Source organism: Taudactylus pleione, unplaced genomic scaffold (assembly GCF_031769625.1).
Source record: "Taudactylus pleione unplaced genomic scaffold, aTauple2 ptg000954l, whole genome shotgun sequence".
Lineage (NCBI taxonomy): Eukaryota > Metazoa > Chordata > Amphibia > Anura > Myobatrachidae > Taudactylus > Taudactylus pleione.
In genome coordinates, this window is record NW_028285355.1 from 1,136,373 (window position 1) to 1,154,017 (window position 17,645).

The following is a 17,645-nucleotide window of genomic DNA, read 5'->3' on the forward strand; positions in this document are numbered from 1 at the left end:
TAGTGCCCTTTATACATAGTATGCCACACAGTAGTAGTGCCCATTATACACAGTATGCCACACAGTAGTAGTGCCCATTATACACAGTATGACACACAGTAGTAGTGCCCATTATACGCAGTATACCACACAGTAGTAGTGCCCATTATACACAGTATGACACACAGTAGTAGTGCCCATTATATGCAGTATGCCACACTAGAAGTGCCCATTATACACAGTATGCCACACAGTAGTAGTGACCATTATACACAGTATGCCACACAGTAGTAGTGTCCATTATACAGAGTATGCCACAGTAGTAGTGCCCATTATACACAGTATGCCACACAGTAGTAATGCCCATTATGCACAGTATGCCACACAGTAGTAGTGCCCATGATACCACATAGTAGTAGTGCCCTTTATATGGGATGTAGTTATGTTGCCGGTGGACGGGATGCTGGCCGCTAATATACCGACGCCAAAATCCTGCCATCCGGCATGATGCCAACGCCGATATCCCAAAGGAGATCAGGATACCTGCATCAGCATCCCGCACGCTGGAATCCCGATGCCCAGACCCGGGTAAGTATGTTAGTTTCCCCGAGGATGGGGGAATATGTTTAGGCACCCCCGGGGGGGAGATTAGGGTTAGGCACCCCCCTGGGTAGGGTTAGGCTATGGGGAGGGGGGTTAGGGTTAGGCACCACTGTGGGGAGGGTAAGGTTAGGCACCCCCTGGGAGGGTTAGGTTTAGGGTGCGGGAAGGGGGGGTTAGGGTTAGCCATCACCGGGGGGAAGATATAATTTAAAATGACACAGCCACCCTGACCGCTGCCACCGACACCACCGCGCAGCTCCTTGCGAAACGGGACAATTGGGGGTCCTGAAGAATGTCTTCAGGACCCCGGGACAGAGGGTAGAATACCGGTACGTTCCCAGGAAAACCGGGACGTATATCCACCCTAGTGGGATGTGTGAGTGTACAAAGAGAACATCCTGTATGTGAAATTATGTGCAGACTGTAATGAGAGGATGTAATTTAGTAGGATAGCTTATGCAGGTTATATGGGTGGTTCTGGAATTTCTTAAACTTGTTCAAAGAGATGAAATTTTGGGGAATGCTTGAAGGTGTGTAGTCTAGAGGAAAATCTTGTTGTGTGAGGGAGGGTATGCCACAGTCGGAGCAGCTGAAACTCCTGTAACCGTGAATGGATGAGTGTCTTCTCAGGGGATGCAGCCATTTTGTTGTCTAGGCCACTTTTCAGGAGGTGAAAGAAGACTGGAATATGTCTCCAGGATGAGCTGTATATTCGAGGGGGGTGTTTATTTCGGGGGCCCCTTGGAGGAGCCACATGGCGCATCTAGCACCCAGCGAACCTGCTGTACTTAGTACACTCACACTATGGCCTGTGACATAAATTGTAAGTTATAAGCTGGTCATTAGTTCTATTTGTAAATTTACTGCATACACTTCCCTGTTCATTAGATGGAAGTAGCGACTGCTATGGCAGCTTCTCTCCTGTATCTCCCACTTTTGTCAGCTGTCCCTTGTAGTATAATAAATAATAATAAGGATGAGGTGCTTCCCTTAGAAAAGCAAGATGCTATTAAAAATAAACTCTGTATAATACAATAAATATATACAGTAGCAACAATAGTAGTGCAGTTAAGACTAAAGGATGATAAATCCATAAAAAAGTATTCGCTTGTGACAGGTTTCGCATCATATATAAAAGAAGAGATTATCAGTATCGGTAGCAGCAGTCAGGCCATATTGCTGATCAATAAATGAATATCTCCCCACCACCACCCAGATATTTTTGTCTAATTTATGTTACTATTATTATCATTTTTTTTTTAACTAGATGGAACTGAAAAACCGAGCGGATGCGTCGACAGACTGGCTGGGTCACTCATCGGCCCAGCATAGCGGTAAACTAACCCCTGACCCTCCTGGACAGTATCAGCTGCACTGATAGGTGCTTTTCCCAAAGATAGACAGGAAATCAGCCTCATCACTGTATTTTAATAAAAAGACCTCTTAAAGTGAATATATTTAAGGTCTATTAAAGTTTATGTGACTGATCATCTTTGCATGTTTAAGTACCTACAATAGCACCTGAAATGTCTTAATTAAAAAAAAGCTGCGTCGGCAGCCATCTTGTGGTCTGGACCATTCTTTATGCCTCGGTTATGTTACCATTTCCTTATGAACCGCAAACATGATTATATGCTTCAGTCTACACAATGGCTGCCGACATTCTTGGTATGTAATGCCGGCAGTCGGGATGCCTCCTGTCACGATAGTTGGTATCCTGACAAGGGTTGGGTAAGTATACTTACCCTCCCCCCTTCTCCCCCTAACCCTCCCTTTTTGTAACCTACCCCTAACCCTCCCCACCCCGCACCCTAACCCTTCCCGCTAGTGCATAAACCTAAGTCTCCCCCCTTCGTACCTAACCCTCCCCACTTAGTGCCTAACCCTAACCACGCCCCCCCAGTGGTGCTTAAACCTAAACCCCCAGTGGTGCCTAACCCTAACCCCCCCTACGGGTGCCAAACCTTAACCTTCCCCCCAAAACCTATCGCTAACCCCACTATGCTACCTAAACCTAACACTTGCCCCTGTGACTAACAGCTAAAATGCCCCCGGATTACCTAGTTCGGGCTGGCGTCTTGTCTGTATTCCAGCATCAGGATTCAGATAGGTGTCGGTATTTCGACGCCTATCTTATGTCCCACGTCGGGCTTCCACCATCGGGATTCAGGACGGTGGCATGCCGTCTGCCGGTCTGGAAACTACCTCCCGTGCAGCTCATAGGAGCTCTTTAATAGTACGTGCAAAGGCAGAGGACAAACTTGTACAGGAGTGCACAACACACCACACACATATTTTCTATTTATCATCAAAACCTCAATTGTGCCTTTTTGATTATTTTTTTCACTTATCGCCGCCGCTCTCACAGTGGCATTTATGACAATATATCATAATATCAATAAAAATTGCCGTTACGTATCATTTTTAAATGCTCCATTAAAACTTAATTGTCTCTGAATTTTTTTCCTTAAATGACAATGAAAATCGTTAAAGTGTAATTGGTCTGAAGTAATTCATTATAAATTGACTGATCAATAGGCGCTTAACTGGAGCCAGAGTCTCGCTGTGGTCTGGAATAGTCGCTCAATTGCACAAAGTTTAATGCTATAATTAAAGCTAAATGTATGTCAGACATAATGTAATGTGCTGGCTATGGGAAGATATGGAGGGGGGGGGGGGGGTCGGTGGGTGGGGAGACCACACCTTGCTTGGTCTCGGACACCCCACCAGTGATGTCACCCATGTCTCTTGCCACCAATCTACTGTATTGGGAGAAGTATATAATCCGTATATGCTGGGGGAAGTGAAACACCATCAGTAATGGGTGATGTGCCCTGGACACATGCTCCATAGCACCATCATGTAAACTAGGTAGAGTCCTATAATAACATTGTTATACATTGATACCTTACATTGTCAAAATAAGGGAAATAAAAATATAGGGTTTGGGTTCATTCAATTCATTCAATTATATAAACAGGGAAATACTAGCAAAATCCGGGAATTAGGGTTATTCCCAATGTCTGCACCCCTGGGCGTGGCAGACCCTTCTTTAGCACAGGATGATCTGTCAGAACGAGACCATTGGTTGATCTACCTGTGCTCCTGTGAGTATATCCTGAAAACTGGAACTGTTGGCTGTCCCCGAGAACTGTAGTTGGGAAACACTGTTCTAGAGCGGGATTGATCAACTCCACCTCTTGAAGGTCTGTAAAAGAATAGGTTTAACAAGTTGGGTGCATGAACTTTGTTTTATGCAGAGGTGGGTTTGACACCACAACAAACTTTGACAGGAACCTCAAATCATTGCTCTGTGCTGCTTCTCCATTCCACACCTCACTGTTGATATACTCTGTGCTGCTGGAGGACCCTGCTCCTTCCACTATATAACTCAAAATTGTCCATTCCACTCCTCACATCTATCTGCTGATATACTCTGTGCTGCTGGAGGACCCTGCTCGTCCCCCCTGTGGCTTCCTGTTGCCTCTATTCCCCTATTCACATCATGTCACTGCCCCTGTCACATGCAGCCCTGTCCTCACTAACACATCCCTCATCTCCTGATATACTCTGTGCTGCTGGGACCCTGCTTCTTCCACTATATAACTCTCAGTCTGTGGCCTCCTGCTGCCTCCACTCCCCTCCTCACATCATGTCACTGCCCCTGTCACATGCAGCCCTGTCCTCACTAACACATCCCTCATCTCCTGATATACTCTGTGCTGCTGGGGACTCTGCTCCTCCCACTATATAACTCTCAGTCTGTGGCCTCCTGCTACCTCCACTCCCCTCCTCACATCATGTCACTGCCCCTGTCACATGCAGCCCTGTCCTCACTAACACATCCCTCATCTCCTGATATACTCTGTGCTGCTGGGGACTCTGCTCCTCCCACTATATAACTCTCAGTCTGTGGCCTCCTGCTGCCTCCACTCCCCTCCTCACATCATGTCACTGCCCCTGTCACATGCAGCCCTGTCCTCACTAACACATCCCTCATCTCCTGATATACTCTGTGCTGCTGGGGACTCTGCTCCTCCCACTATATAACTCTCAGTCTGTGGCTTCCTGCTGCCCCCATTCCCCTCCTCACATCATGTCACTGCCCCTGTCACATGCAGTCCTGTCCTCACTGACAAATCACTCATCTCCTGATATACTCTGGGAGACTCTGCTACTTCCACAATATAACTCTCAGGCTGTGGCTTTCTTCTGTGTCCATTATTTATAATATGTAATATATATATATACATATATATATATATATATATATATATATATATATATTTATATAAAATGTTCTCTTGTGCATGCCCATTGGATACAAACATCAAATTCTTGTACTTAACTAAAAATAGATTGATACTGATACAGTACATAAAGCATCAAATAGCAACACAGTAGCGCTGAGGACTGGCTTCACACACAAAAAACAAGACTGGTTCACACCAAACACAAGAAAGTCTAATTTCATCAAAGCCTTCCAGCTCTCATCCTAACTTGCTGCAACATACTCCTTCCTCCCTGCCTACCCCATCTGTGTCACCCCTGTTTGTCTGTCCCTCCCCCTTAGAATGTAAGCTCCTATGAGCAGGGCCCTCTACCCTCTTGTGCTCCTCCTTACTACATGTTCATCTACTTCTTACTCTCTACCAGGGCACCTAACACTTGGTTGCTTTGCATAGTCGCTTATCTGGGTGTTATGGTCGTGAATGTAGCAATATATATTATCCATGTCCTGGTCCTGTATTGTATTGTATTGTACTGTACTGTAAGTCACTGTAAATCAATCTATTTGTTTATGTACTGTGTAAGGCGCTGCGGAACACTTGTGGCGCATATAAATAAACAATAATAATAATAATAGTAATAATAATCTACTGATAGACGGTCTCAATGCAGCTGCTGGACCCGCTAATCGGAGTTGTCATTGCTGTTGCCAGGGGAAATGTAATAGACTGCGATTATTGCCGCCAAACACAAGGAGTATGGTACCCACATAAACATGGATAAATCATTGGTGCTTCCTTGGTAACAGTAAATTCCTCTGGTGTCAGTGTAGAATATAAATATCAGTTGCACCATTTCTTCCCTAAATTAATACTATAATAATAGATAATCAAGAGCAATGGCCCTGATTCAGAGCCGGACGCTCTGACCAGAGCGCTCGCTCTGAATCAGGGCCCACCTCCATTAATATGGAGCATCCTCCTGGACGCTCGTATAGCTGTGGGTCACCACCCACAGCATATAAGAGCGTGTAGGATGACGGTCGTGATGGTCTTGACCATCCCGAGCATCGAAACTGCGATCAAAAGCCTGCGGTTGGGTTTTTCAACCGCAAGGCCAGGAGTGATTTTGGCTCTATCAGAGCCAAAATCACTCCCACTGACATCACTAGTGATGTCAGTGGGGCCGGCTTCAGACGGTAGGCATTCCCTTGGGAACGCCTCCGTCTGGCAGGCACGCCCACCAAAGGGGGCGTGCTGTCACTCACCATCGACAGCGCGCCCCCTTTGATGAGACACTCCGAGCGAAGGAAAGTCCTTCGCTCGTCGGGTCTCGCGCATGCGCACGACGGAGCTCCCTCCGTCGTGCGCATGCGCAGTGGGGACCATCGACCCACTTGCGAGCGGACAGCCGCTCGCGAGTGGGTCTGAATGAGGGCCAATGTCTTCTCTTCAAGGTAAGATACAATCAAAACTCTCCAAGCTTCTTAGTGGGGGAGTCTCTTATATCTACTCCTCATACCGACTTCTGTCCTGCGCCTTCCCTCGGGTAACACACATGCGCAGAAGCCAGTGCCATCAATAACACATGAGCGCATGGCAAGCTGGGTTACTGTAAGATTCCCACAAGCAAACTCCGAAAACCTTCCATATTCAGAATTTGCTGAATATCAGTTGGTCCTATTTGGACCCCTGGTGATGAATGGCCTGGTAACCTAAATATGCACAAAACTAGCGTTTCCGCATGGATTAAAGGGACATTTATCCTTTGATGAATAGGCCCCATAGCGTGCACCTCTGAATCCAATGACTGATCTATTTTCAGCTGGCTAAACGCAGAACTTGGACCATAAAAATATATTATTGACAAAAGTATACAAATTTACTGACGGACAGCATTTTACCAACACTGCCTCATATTTGTACCTACCAACTTTTCTTACTGACCGCTAACAATATCTGTTATTATTATTTTTTTCTTACTGACTTCCGCTAAATGAACTGATGGTTGACAACTGTTCCTTGGACTCATGGCTCATGGGAAAACCTTCCAGAAAATGTTCAAATAAGCAACAATGGCAGGTCACCTTATTAAACAGCCTATTAGACTTGTAATTATGCAGATTTATACAGAAGCAGCAACATCTTTCTGCAAATTATTATTACGGGGGTTTTTTATCTGATGCAGGACAGAAATATGGAAACTCTAAAGTCTGCATTATATTATACAGGGAGAGAATGAGGAGACGTCTCTGTACAATGCTGCCGGTTCCACTGAATAGGAGCAGAGGAAATGGTACACAATGCACGCACAGACAAAGCAGCCTAGAATTAATAAATATCAGTCATACTCATTCAACGGGAATGGTAAGGCACACGTATATCAGGGGGAGCCCCTGTCGGGATACTGAGCATCGGGATGCCGCTGATGGTATTTTGACAGCTGGCATCAAGACTGCCGGTATTTCATACCCAACCCATATATATATATACAGTACCTGGTAACAGAAGGATTCCTCTGCTATCAGATGGACCCATGCACAGATTGAGACACTGCTAAACTTTACGGGTGCGTACATGAAAACCTACACACGCTGTGAAAGTATGATGTACCTCCCTAGTTGATCCAATAATATGAGCGCTTGGCTCTATCTATTCAGAACTTCACTTCACTGAGAGACAGAGATAGATCTATTTGAACTATTTTGATATGTACCCCTGAAGAAGTCCTGTATGAGGACGAAACGTGTAGGGTTAGCGGCATCACAGCCAGTCTCCATCTTGTGAGAAAGTCGCCTATGAGCTCGCATCCGTAGGTGGGAGTTAATGCTCTCTCTCCTGTTATGGTCCAGGTTACTGAAATACTTTTGTTTGAATGTTTATGTGAACCAATTTTATTGTATTTCACACAACTGCTGATGTTCGTATACCAAGAATAAAATACTATCTAAAAACTTGCTATCAAGTGGTTTAATTATTGGGTGACTTATATTTTATTGTGAATTATTGTAAATGTAATTTGATCCAATTTTGGTGAGAGGCTAAACAGCGCACCCAAGGTATTTGTTACTTTCATTTCTATTGTTAGGTCCTCACTAGCAGAGGGCCACCTGTAAGGTGCAGCTTAATGTAAGTACCAGCGGGAGATATATTTTTTTAAATGATATATACATATATATATATATATATATATACATAATTTATTTAAAGCTGCAATAAAGAGGATTCTCCCATGCGTGAAAGCTGATTTGACAGTATTTTTGATGGGGGCACTACAGGTCACAATGGGCATGGTGCCACTTGCAGTTCTACAAGCATCAAGAAATTCATTCTGCACTGCTGGCACCAGTATTTCACCAGAAAAATAACCCAACTAATTAAAGGGTCTATTTACTAAGCAGTGTTAGGAGACAGAGGCCCTGATTCAGAGCCGGTCGCTCTAACAGAGCGCTCGCTCTGAATCAGGGCCGGTCTTTTTTTTTTTTTAGAACGGCCTCCTGGCCGCTCGCATAGCTGTGGGTGACCACCCACAGCTATAGCGAGCGGCCAGGAAGATGGTCGCGATGGTCAAGACCATCGGGCTTGTGTCGAGACCCTTGTGGTAGGGTCTCGTTGCCGCAAGCCCCAGAGAGCTTTCGGCTCAAACAGAGCCGAAAGCTCTCCCACTGACATCACTTGTGATGTCAGTGGGGCCGCCCCCAGACAGTAGGCGTTCTCATGGGAACGCCTCCGTCTGGGCAGCCACCCCCACCCCGGCCCGCCCACCAAAGGGGGCGTGCTGTCACTCAACATCGACAGCAGGCCCCCTTTGGTGCGAGACCCGGAGCGACGGCTTGCCCGTTGCTATACGGGTCTTGCGCATACGCACGACAAAGCCGGCTCCGTCGTGCGCATGTGCTCTGGGCCACCATCGACCCGGTTGCGAGCGCTCAGCGCTTGCGACCGGGTCTGAATCGGGCCCAGAGTGAAAAGTGATAAGAAAGTGATAAGGTGCCAGCCAATCAGCTCCTAACTGTCATTTTTCAAACACAGCCTGTGAGATGACAGTTGGGAGCTGATTGGCTGCCACTTTATCACTTTCTTATCACTTGTCTCCTAACACTGCTTAGTAAATAGAGCCCTAAAGCATTTCTACTTCATTGCCCAACCCCAGGGGGGTTGGGTACAGGATCCCAGCAGTCAGAATCCCAACGCCGGTATCATGACAGGTTTAGTATACCGACAACTTTCGGTCAGTGTTCTAACCCTACCACCCCTCCCTCCCCACTGCCTAAACCTAACCATCCCCCCATAGCGCCTTAACCTATCCTCCTACCCGCAGCCTAACCCTAACCTCCCCCAAGTGCCTAACCTTAACCCCTTATCCTCCCCCTAGTGCCTAACCTTATCCCCTAACCCTCCCACCGTCGGGATGCGGTGCCGGGGTTCTGACAGGTGTCTGGATTCTGGCACCGGCATTCTAAGCGCGGGCATCCAGACTGTCGGTATTATGACCACATTCCCTCCCCAAGGGTGTGAGAAGAGCCCAAGCACTTTCAGTCTGGGTCTGTTCTGTAGGAGAAGGGTGGGCCTGCCTGATTTTTGCTGGCTCATTTCCCCTAGGGAATTCAGGGCCTGATTCTGATCCGCTCGCGAGCCATGAGCGCTCGCAAGCGGATCGATGGTGCCCAAGTGCGTATGCGCACGATGGAGGCGGCTCCGTCGTGCGCATGCGCGAGACCCGAATAACAACGGCCAAGCCGTCGTTATGGGTCTCGCACCAAAGGGGGCGTGCTGTCGATGGTGATTAACAGCACGCCCCCCTTTGGAGGGCGTGCCGGGGGCGTGGCTGCCCAGACGGAGGCGTCTGGGGCCGGCCCCCACTGACATCACTAGTGATGTCAGTGGGAGTGCTTTTGGCTCTGATAGAGCCAAAAGCACTCCTGGGCTTGCGGCAGCGAGACCCTACCGCAGGGTGTCGTCGCGAGCCCGATGGTCGCGATGGTCTTGACCATCGCGACCATCATTTTGGCCGCTCGCTATAGGTGTGGGTGGTCACCCACAGCTATGCGAGCGGCCGGGGGGCCGCTCCAAAAAGGAGCAGGGACGGCCCTGATTCAGAGTGAGCGCTCTGTCAGAGCGTCCGGCTCTGAATCAGGGCCTCAGTCCTGTGCTGGACAGACTCTGACAGCAGATGGACCCCAAGCTGAAGGTTGTTAGCTGATTTTTCTAGGGGACCCCTCACTGTTGGTGACCCAGATTTCTCCTCTATCACCCTTAGCTGTGAGTGCTGGTACCGTCAGCACTTTGAAGGTTGGGAGCTTCACAATTTTTGTGTTTTTTGAATGCATTTAATTTTTTTCCCAAACAACATGTAAAACCTTTCACCATCGTCCAGCTGATGATAACTGGTGTATAAATAATAGAATGGTATGGTTTGATCATTATCACTGTTTTACTCATACTGAGATGCGGTTATAATCCCAGCATATGGGATGCTGGTGATTAGAATGCCAGCGCCGGAATCCCGACACCTGTCAGAGTCCCGACCACCGGTATCCCAAAGAAGTAGTGGGGTTAAGGGGAGGGTAAAGGTTAGGGTTAGGCACGAGGGTGAGGGTTAGTAACTAAGGGGGAGGGTTAGGTTTAGGGCGCGGGGAGGGGAAGGTTAAGTTTAGGCACCGGGGAGGTAGGGTTAGAGGTAGGGAGAGACAGAGGGTTCGGATACCTACAGACAGGTGTCGGTGTCCTGACCCTGTCTGGATGCCTTCTTCCGGATAGCCGGGATCTCAAGTGCCGACATCCCGTACCCAACCCCTCATACTGTACATACATTTACGCTATATATGACGACTCACTGTGCATATACGGTGCATGGATTCTTTTTTTGCGCGCAATTTTTTTCCCACATAATTCACATCAATCTCTTTCATTACTATTACAAAACAATTGTAATAATGCTTTATAAATTATCTTGCTGAAATTTGGGTGCTCAGATGGTCCACTCAGCAGGCTTCAAGTTTCCTACTTTCCGTTTTTTTGGAGTCGCTTCCACATACTAATTTACTAAAGTGTGGGTTTTTAGAAGTGGAGATGTTTCCCATAGCAACCAATCAGATTCTAGCTATTATTTTCTAGAAGGTGCTAGATAAATGATAAGTAGAATCTGATTGGTTGCTATGGGCAGTGTGCAAAACTAGGAAAGTGACGTTCAACTTCAGCCACCATTTTGGCCCCCCTCTTTAAATAAGCTTGGAAAAGGCAATATATGCCCTATTTAAAGGCTTAAAGTCGCAGTACATCCCCCTCCTCACAACGAACCCCTCTGAAAACACTGCTTTGCATAACTATCTCATTTAATTAATCTCTTTTCTGAACAGCTTTGCAATAACCAGGTCCAGCAGAACCTCCCCCCCCCTCAGCCTGTGCTGCTCTTCAGCTAATGCCGCCATCTTGCTCTGTAACGTCATGTGCGTCAGTGTACATCTAGGTGCTCTAGATGAAGTGGACTTCAAAGCTGCTTCATGAATGATCAGCAGAGGTTACATTTCTTATTTGCTCTTATAGCTAGAATTTTGCACGACAGGGTTTAATTTTTACAGCATTATTGTTTGATTAAATGTCCGTAAATGGCTGCGTTTTGCTATTTATACAGATTTTTTTTTCCAAGGGAAACCAGACTTCTGTGCCCCCTGCCCTTTCTTTACATTGTAACACACTATAATTAAAGTGCTACAACTTTATTTTATACATCTCTCATGTAAATAACACATGAAAAAAATCTATTTTCTGTCATAGAGATAGATGTATGAAGGGCCTGATTCAGAGCCGCTCGCAAAAAGCGAGCACTCGCTCTGAATCAGGGCGGGCGCTTGGTTTTTAAGTTGCGGCCTCCTGGCCGCTCGCATAGCTGTGGGTGACGACCCACAGCTTATGCGAGCGGCCAGATGATGGTCGCAGTGGTCAAGACCATCGGGCTTGCTACGAGACCCTTATAGTAGGGTCTCGTGGCCGCAAGCCCCAGTGGACTTCCTGCTCTAATAGAGCAGGAAGCCCACCTACTGACATCACGAGTGATGTCAGTAGGGCCGCCCACAAACGGCAGGCATTCCTGCAGGAACGCCTGTTTTGCCCAGCTACCCCCCCTCCCCGCCTAAAAAACGCGGCGAGCTGTCGATCAACATCGACAGCCGCGCCGTTCGCTGCGAGCACCGGATCGAGTGCTTTTTGCGCTCGCTCCGGGGCTCACGCACGCGCAGTGCGCACTGGCCCACCATCGACCCGCATGCGAGCGCTATGCGCTTGCGAGCAGGTCTGAGTCAGGCCCTTCATTTTTACATAACATCAGGTCATCTTATACACACAAATCCCGCAGCACACACATCCTAACCCACTGCTCCATGCTCCTTCCTCACTATCTACCCCATCTGTGTCACCCTGTCTGTCTATCCCTCCCCTTTAGAATGTAAGCTCTCACGAGCAGGGCCCTCGTCCCTCACGTGCTTCTCCTCCCCCTACTTATAGTATAATTTACTCCTAACTCCCCACAACGGCACCTGACACCTGGTTGCTCATGTCCTGCTGCTTGTGTTATGCAGCCATGTTTATAAACCATGTCCTTGTCCTGCATTGTTTTATATTACTATAAACTGTTTTTCTTGTGTGCTCAGTTATGTACAGTGTAAGGGGCTGCGGAATCTCTGCGGCGCCATATAAATAAAGCATAATAATAATAATTGTATACAACACTTCTCTTATGACATTGTTTGCTTAAATGTATATGTAATTGTACCTTTTATTAAACTCTGCAATGTATTTCCCTCTAAGAATGTGTGCACAAAATAGTCCTGACCGCCATTTCCAGCAACCTGCGGCCATTTTGGCCGCTGTGTGGCAATAGCATGACAGTTGGCAATAGTCAGACGACGCTGATTTCCTCTTCCTGAACCCTGCATAGGTGCCCAGGGGCCTCGAGATCACAGGCTACCTCACATTTTCAGTCATGTATATGAGATTAAATAAATATCCCTTTCCCACCGGGCAGCAAACGGCTGACCCTAGCCTGCAACAAGTTCATCAAATACATCATTTCAGATAACAGAATCGCTAGTGACACTCGCCTCGGGCCTCACTTCAAGTATTTTGGGATGCAGTGGGTGTAGGCACTGCCTGCTGAATACAAAGGCAGTCTGGCCACAGTAATATAATCAATACTCCTCTAGCTTTTTTTTTTTTTTGTTTAGTTAATTTCATAATTTTCAAACAACTCCTGAAGAGGCTGCATTTAGTCTGTGTGACTTGTAATTAATTGTATTGATTATAGATAGAGATTAGAGAAGCTTTAACCGAAGTAAGCACTGCAGGTTTGCAACTGTCTTATTTAATCACCCTTGTCCTGTTTTCTAAAACTAACCGTCGGAACCGAAATAACCCCAGGTGCTGTATCAGCGGATGGATACACTGACTTTCAATAAACAGTAACCTAGACAGTCATTCTGTTAATAGCCATGAGAGATGCTGGATCGAAAATTCACCGGTTCCATGGCTACAAACACGTTTAATGCAATCGTCAATAGACCCCGGTTCAAATTTGTGGCTCACGCCCGCTGTTTGAGGTGCAAGTTATAAAGTCTGTGCTGTTACATTCACTTTTAAATGGCAATTTAAATAATTTCTTTTTTCAGTGAAAACGTATTTCAACTTTTTTTTTTGCGTTGAAAGGGCCTGATTTAGAGATGTACGCTAACCCGATGGTTAGCGTACATCTCCAATGGTTTCTTCTGTGCGCGTACGCAGGTCTCGTTCTGAGCATGTGCAGAACGGGTCGTGTGATACCACACAGAGGGCCTCATTCAGAGGCGGACGGAGGATGCAAGCGGTCGCTCAGAAACTGGGCGGGGGGGGAAACTGGGGGGCTTGGGCGGCCTTGTTCCCAAAACCGTGGGCGTGTCGCCACCATTTTCTGGGAGTGCTGAGGCAAAGGTCTGCGTCCATGGAATTTCAAATTTCAAATTTGTGGCTCACGCCCGCTGTTTGAGGTGCAAGTTATAAAGTCTGTGCTGTTACATTCACTTTTAAATGGCAATTTAAGTGAAACCGAAAGATTGCATAAGAAAAGAGGTGTGTTAAACCTCTAGGATGGGGGCCGGCATGTATGCAAATTACTGTTTAGAGTTAGCCTATCGTTAGCAGGGGCGGGTTTTCAATAGAGACATTATATAAGGGGCTAGAAGTGAGGGCCAAAGCCTCTTGGTTCCAGATTGCCCACCCTCCCTTCCCTTTGCAATTATTGGCAGGTTGTTGTAGTTAATTATGTAGTGGCGGGAAAGAACGGCAGTTCACCAGTCCAGGTGCAATTATGAGTTAAGGGCGCTCCCTTCGTTGACTGGTAGTTGGCTGTACCAACCTAACGGGGGGCAGTATCATCACCTAAACGGGTGGGTAGTCAAGTTAGAGGGTGAGCGTTACCTTTTGTGTTTGATATGGTTTACATGGTTATGTGTATGCACTCTGGGCGATCTACGCCTGCTATGTCTTTTGTTGTTTGTGTGTGGGCATAGCAGATCTGGCTGATTTCTGGCCGTCCTTTCTTTGCCACCATACATCCTTAATTAATTTAAGAATTAATAAATAATATTAATTTCTCCAATAAATCGCCATCAAGTTATCTGCCAAATCCACGTCTCAGTGTCTTTATTTTATGTTAGTATGATAAGTGGTTTGCACACATGACACCTCATCCGATAGAAGGTTTAATAATTTCTTTTTTCAGTGAAAACGTATTTCAACTTTTTTTTTTGCGTTGAAAGGGCCTGATTTAGAGATGTACGCTAACCCGATGGTTAGCGTACATCTCCAATGGTTTCTTCTGTGCGCGTACGCAGGTCTCGTTCTGAGCATGTGCAGAACGGGTCGTGTGATACCACACAGAGGGCCTCATTCAGAGGCGGACGGAGGATGCAAGCGGTCGCTCAGAAACTGGGCGGCCACTTGCATCCTGACCGCCCGCCTCTGTTGCGGTCGTTAGGCTGTGGGTTAACACCCACAGCTCTAACGGCCGCTCCGGTGATGGTCGTGATGGTCAGAGACCTAGGGTAGGGTCTCCCTTGTCGTAAGTCCCGGAGAGCTTCTGGCTCTGTCAGAGCCGGAAGCTCTCCACAGACATCACTAGTGATGTCAGTGGGGTCGCCCCCAAACAGTAGGCGTTCCCATGCCACCCCCCCCCCCCGGCTTCCAAACGGGGCGAGCTGTCAATCAACATCGACAGCTCGCCCCCTTTGGATCGAGACCCGCTACGACCGGTGCTGTCGGTCGTAGCAGGTCTCACGCATGCGCACGCCGGCGCCGGCGTCGTCGTGCGCATGCTCTGGGGGGGGCCATCGACCCGGTCCAAGCGCATCAGCGCTAGCGACCGGGTCTGAATGACCCCCAGAGTTCCCCCAAGCCTGATTGAAGCGTTTGGGGGGCTTGGGCGGCCTTGTTCCCAAAACCGTGGGCGTGTCGCCACCATTTTCTGGGAGTGCTGAGGCAAAGGTCTGCGTCCATGGACGCGGACTTCCTGGCCTCACAAGCCGCCAGGACCCAGTCAGTCTACGGTTAAGCTTCAGCTACTGCAGCCTGGCCAAAGGGGCAACAATTGCAGAGACCCGCTATGTCTGCGACAGCTCAGACATACTCAGAAGGCTGATGGCCGCCTGATCTGCACTCCATGTTTGCGGTTTTGTACATGAGCAGCGGATGCAAGATACTTTCAGTGGGCGTCTCTATGCGCTGGACAGCGACTGGCTCATTAGCATATTTTCGCACCTGCTGTTTGGAGAGATCGCTGCTGTGATAGCATTTGTGTGCGGATCTGAATCACGCCCTGCGTCAAGAAAAACAGTTTTCATAAAATTGCAGGGGGAATGATAAAAAAACATTCCGCTAATTCAAAGGAACGCAGACTGATTGCTCACATTGGAGAAATCACTAGGTACTAACAGAGCACGATCTGCATTTAAAAACCTGCACGTTTATTTAACTATGTTTTTTGCTTCCACTTGCGGGTCACATGGGGTCTTTGCCAATATATGTCAGGCTTCACGTTTGCAGTTTTAAATTTTTCAGCCTGTTAAGCAGGTTTATAAATGTCACTTGTAGGAGACCACAAGCTACAATGCCGTAAGGGCAGAAAGTACTATTGCCGCTGAAAATTGTATTTTAATGCCGGAAATAGCGCCTTTGTATGGTGAAGTCTGTTAAGTATTGCAGCATTACGTACACTGTAGCTCCACAGTACGTTTTCTATTATTACCATTTCAAAATGGATTCAAAAATCCTTTAAAATCTTTTTAAGAAAATGAATTAATATTTTCCTTTTTTTTTTCATTATTGGTTTTTAACCTTAACTTTTAGTTCCACTGTGCAAGCTAGTTCAAGATGGGTACGGGATCCCAGCGTTCGGGATGCCGGTGGGCCGAATACCGACAGTGGCATCCAAATTGCTGACACCATTAGGTAAGTACCCTAACGCTAACCCCTAACTCTCCCTCCCCGGTGCCTGAACATAACCTTCCCCCCTAGTGCCTAAACCTAACCTCCTCCTCCCTGCACCCTAAACCTAACTCTCCCACCCCGTGTCTAAACCTAACCCCCCTCCCTGCCAGGGCCGACTCCAGGGGTCGGAGCACCCTGTGCAGGCCCCCTCCAGAGCGCCCTATCCAGAGCGCAGCGAAGTGGTCTAATTACCATAGGCCACGCCCCCTACGTGACATTATTAGGAGGCGTGTCCGCCTCCAAATAACGTCAGGCTGGGGGGAGCATCACTAGCTGGGCTTCCCCCAGCCCTCTCCCCTCACTGAATGGATGCCGCGCGCATCCATTCAGAGTCTCCGGGGTCCGGCACTGCCGCACAGCTGCGGCAGTGGGGCGTCCCCAACCTCCCGATTTAACCACCCGCGGGCCACTTCGGCCCACGGGTGGAACAGCAGGACAGTAATGTGCCGCTGAAATTGAGATGTTGGGGAGGGGTGCGCCCTCTATGGGTGGCGCCCCTGTGCGACCGCTCGAGGTCGAATACCCCTATCGCCGTCCCTGGTCCCGCACCCTAACCCCCCCCTAGTACCTAACCCTTACCCCGACACCTAACCCACCTCTTAACCCCTGATACTTACCTTCAGGATTCTAGAGCCATGATTCCGACGCTGTTGGGATTCCGGCGCCGGTATTTGGACCGTCAGCATCCGCACGCCAGGATGGTGACTACCTCCCGCTGGTTCACCAATATGCTCAACCACAGAGAATGGTCAAGACATCCCCCCCCCTTTCTCTACCTGTCCGCGTTACCCAAGGACCCATCTCCCTCTACACCTCACCTTACAAAAACAGTTTCTTCTTATATACAGTAAGTAAATGTAAGGGGATCTGTCCTATTGACCTGTCACTTTCTCTGTTACATTGTATATTCCCTGTACGGTGCTGCTGAAGCTATGTGGCACCTTAAAAGTGAAAATATAATAATAATAAACTGACCAACAGCCAGGTTGGCCTGCAGGTAGGGCCGGCCTGACGATGCGGCTGACGACCCCACAGGAGCGCACACCACACAATATAGCGCGTACACAATTAACAATTTTGACGAGTTGTCGTTACAATGCGTCGGAACCGGGCAAATCGTTAAAAGACTCGCCTAGTATGTACGCACCCTTAGGGCCGAACTCAACTAGGCGCGAAATCGGACGATTTTGCGGTCAAATATTGCACCCGCGATAATTAGTGTTAAATAGGCGAAAAGTTTTCACCATCTCAGCCCAGGTGAAAAAAAAAAAAAAAGGCAAAATACATATTTTTGCCTAAAAATAAAATGTGGGGATTTCT

At 47.7% G+C, this 17,645-nt stretch overlaps 1 protein-coding gene across 1 annotated transcript in view; it reads right to left on the reverse strand.

The window, feature by feature from the left end:
- The window catches only part of TENM4 (teneurin transmembrane protein 4), a 677,831-nt gene that overhangs the window by 418,682 nt on the left and 241,504 nt on the right, over nucleotides 1–17,645 (reverse strand). Inside the window, 1 exon segment of the mRNA XM_088459938.1 lies at nucleotides 3,680–3,790. Coding sequence (XP_088316064.1) covers nucleotides 3,680–3,790 — 111 coding nt within the window.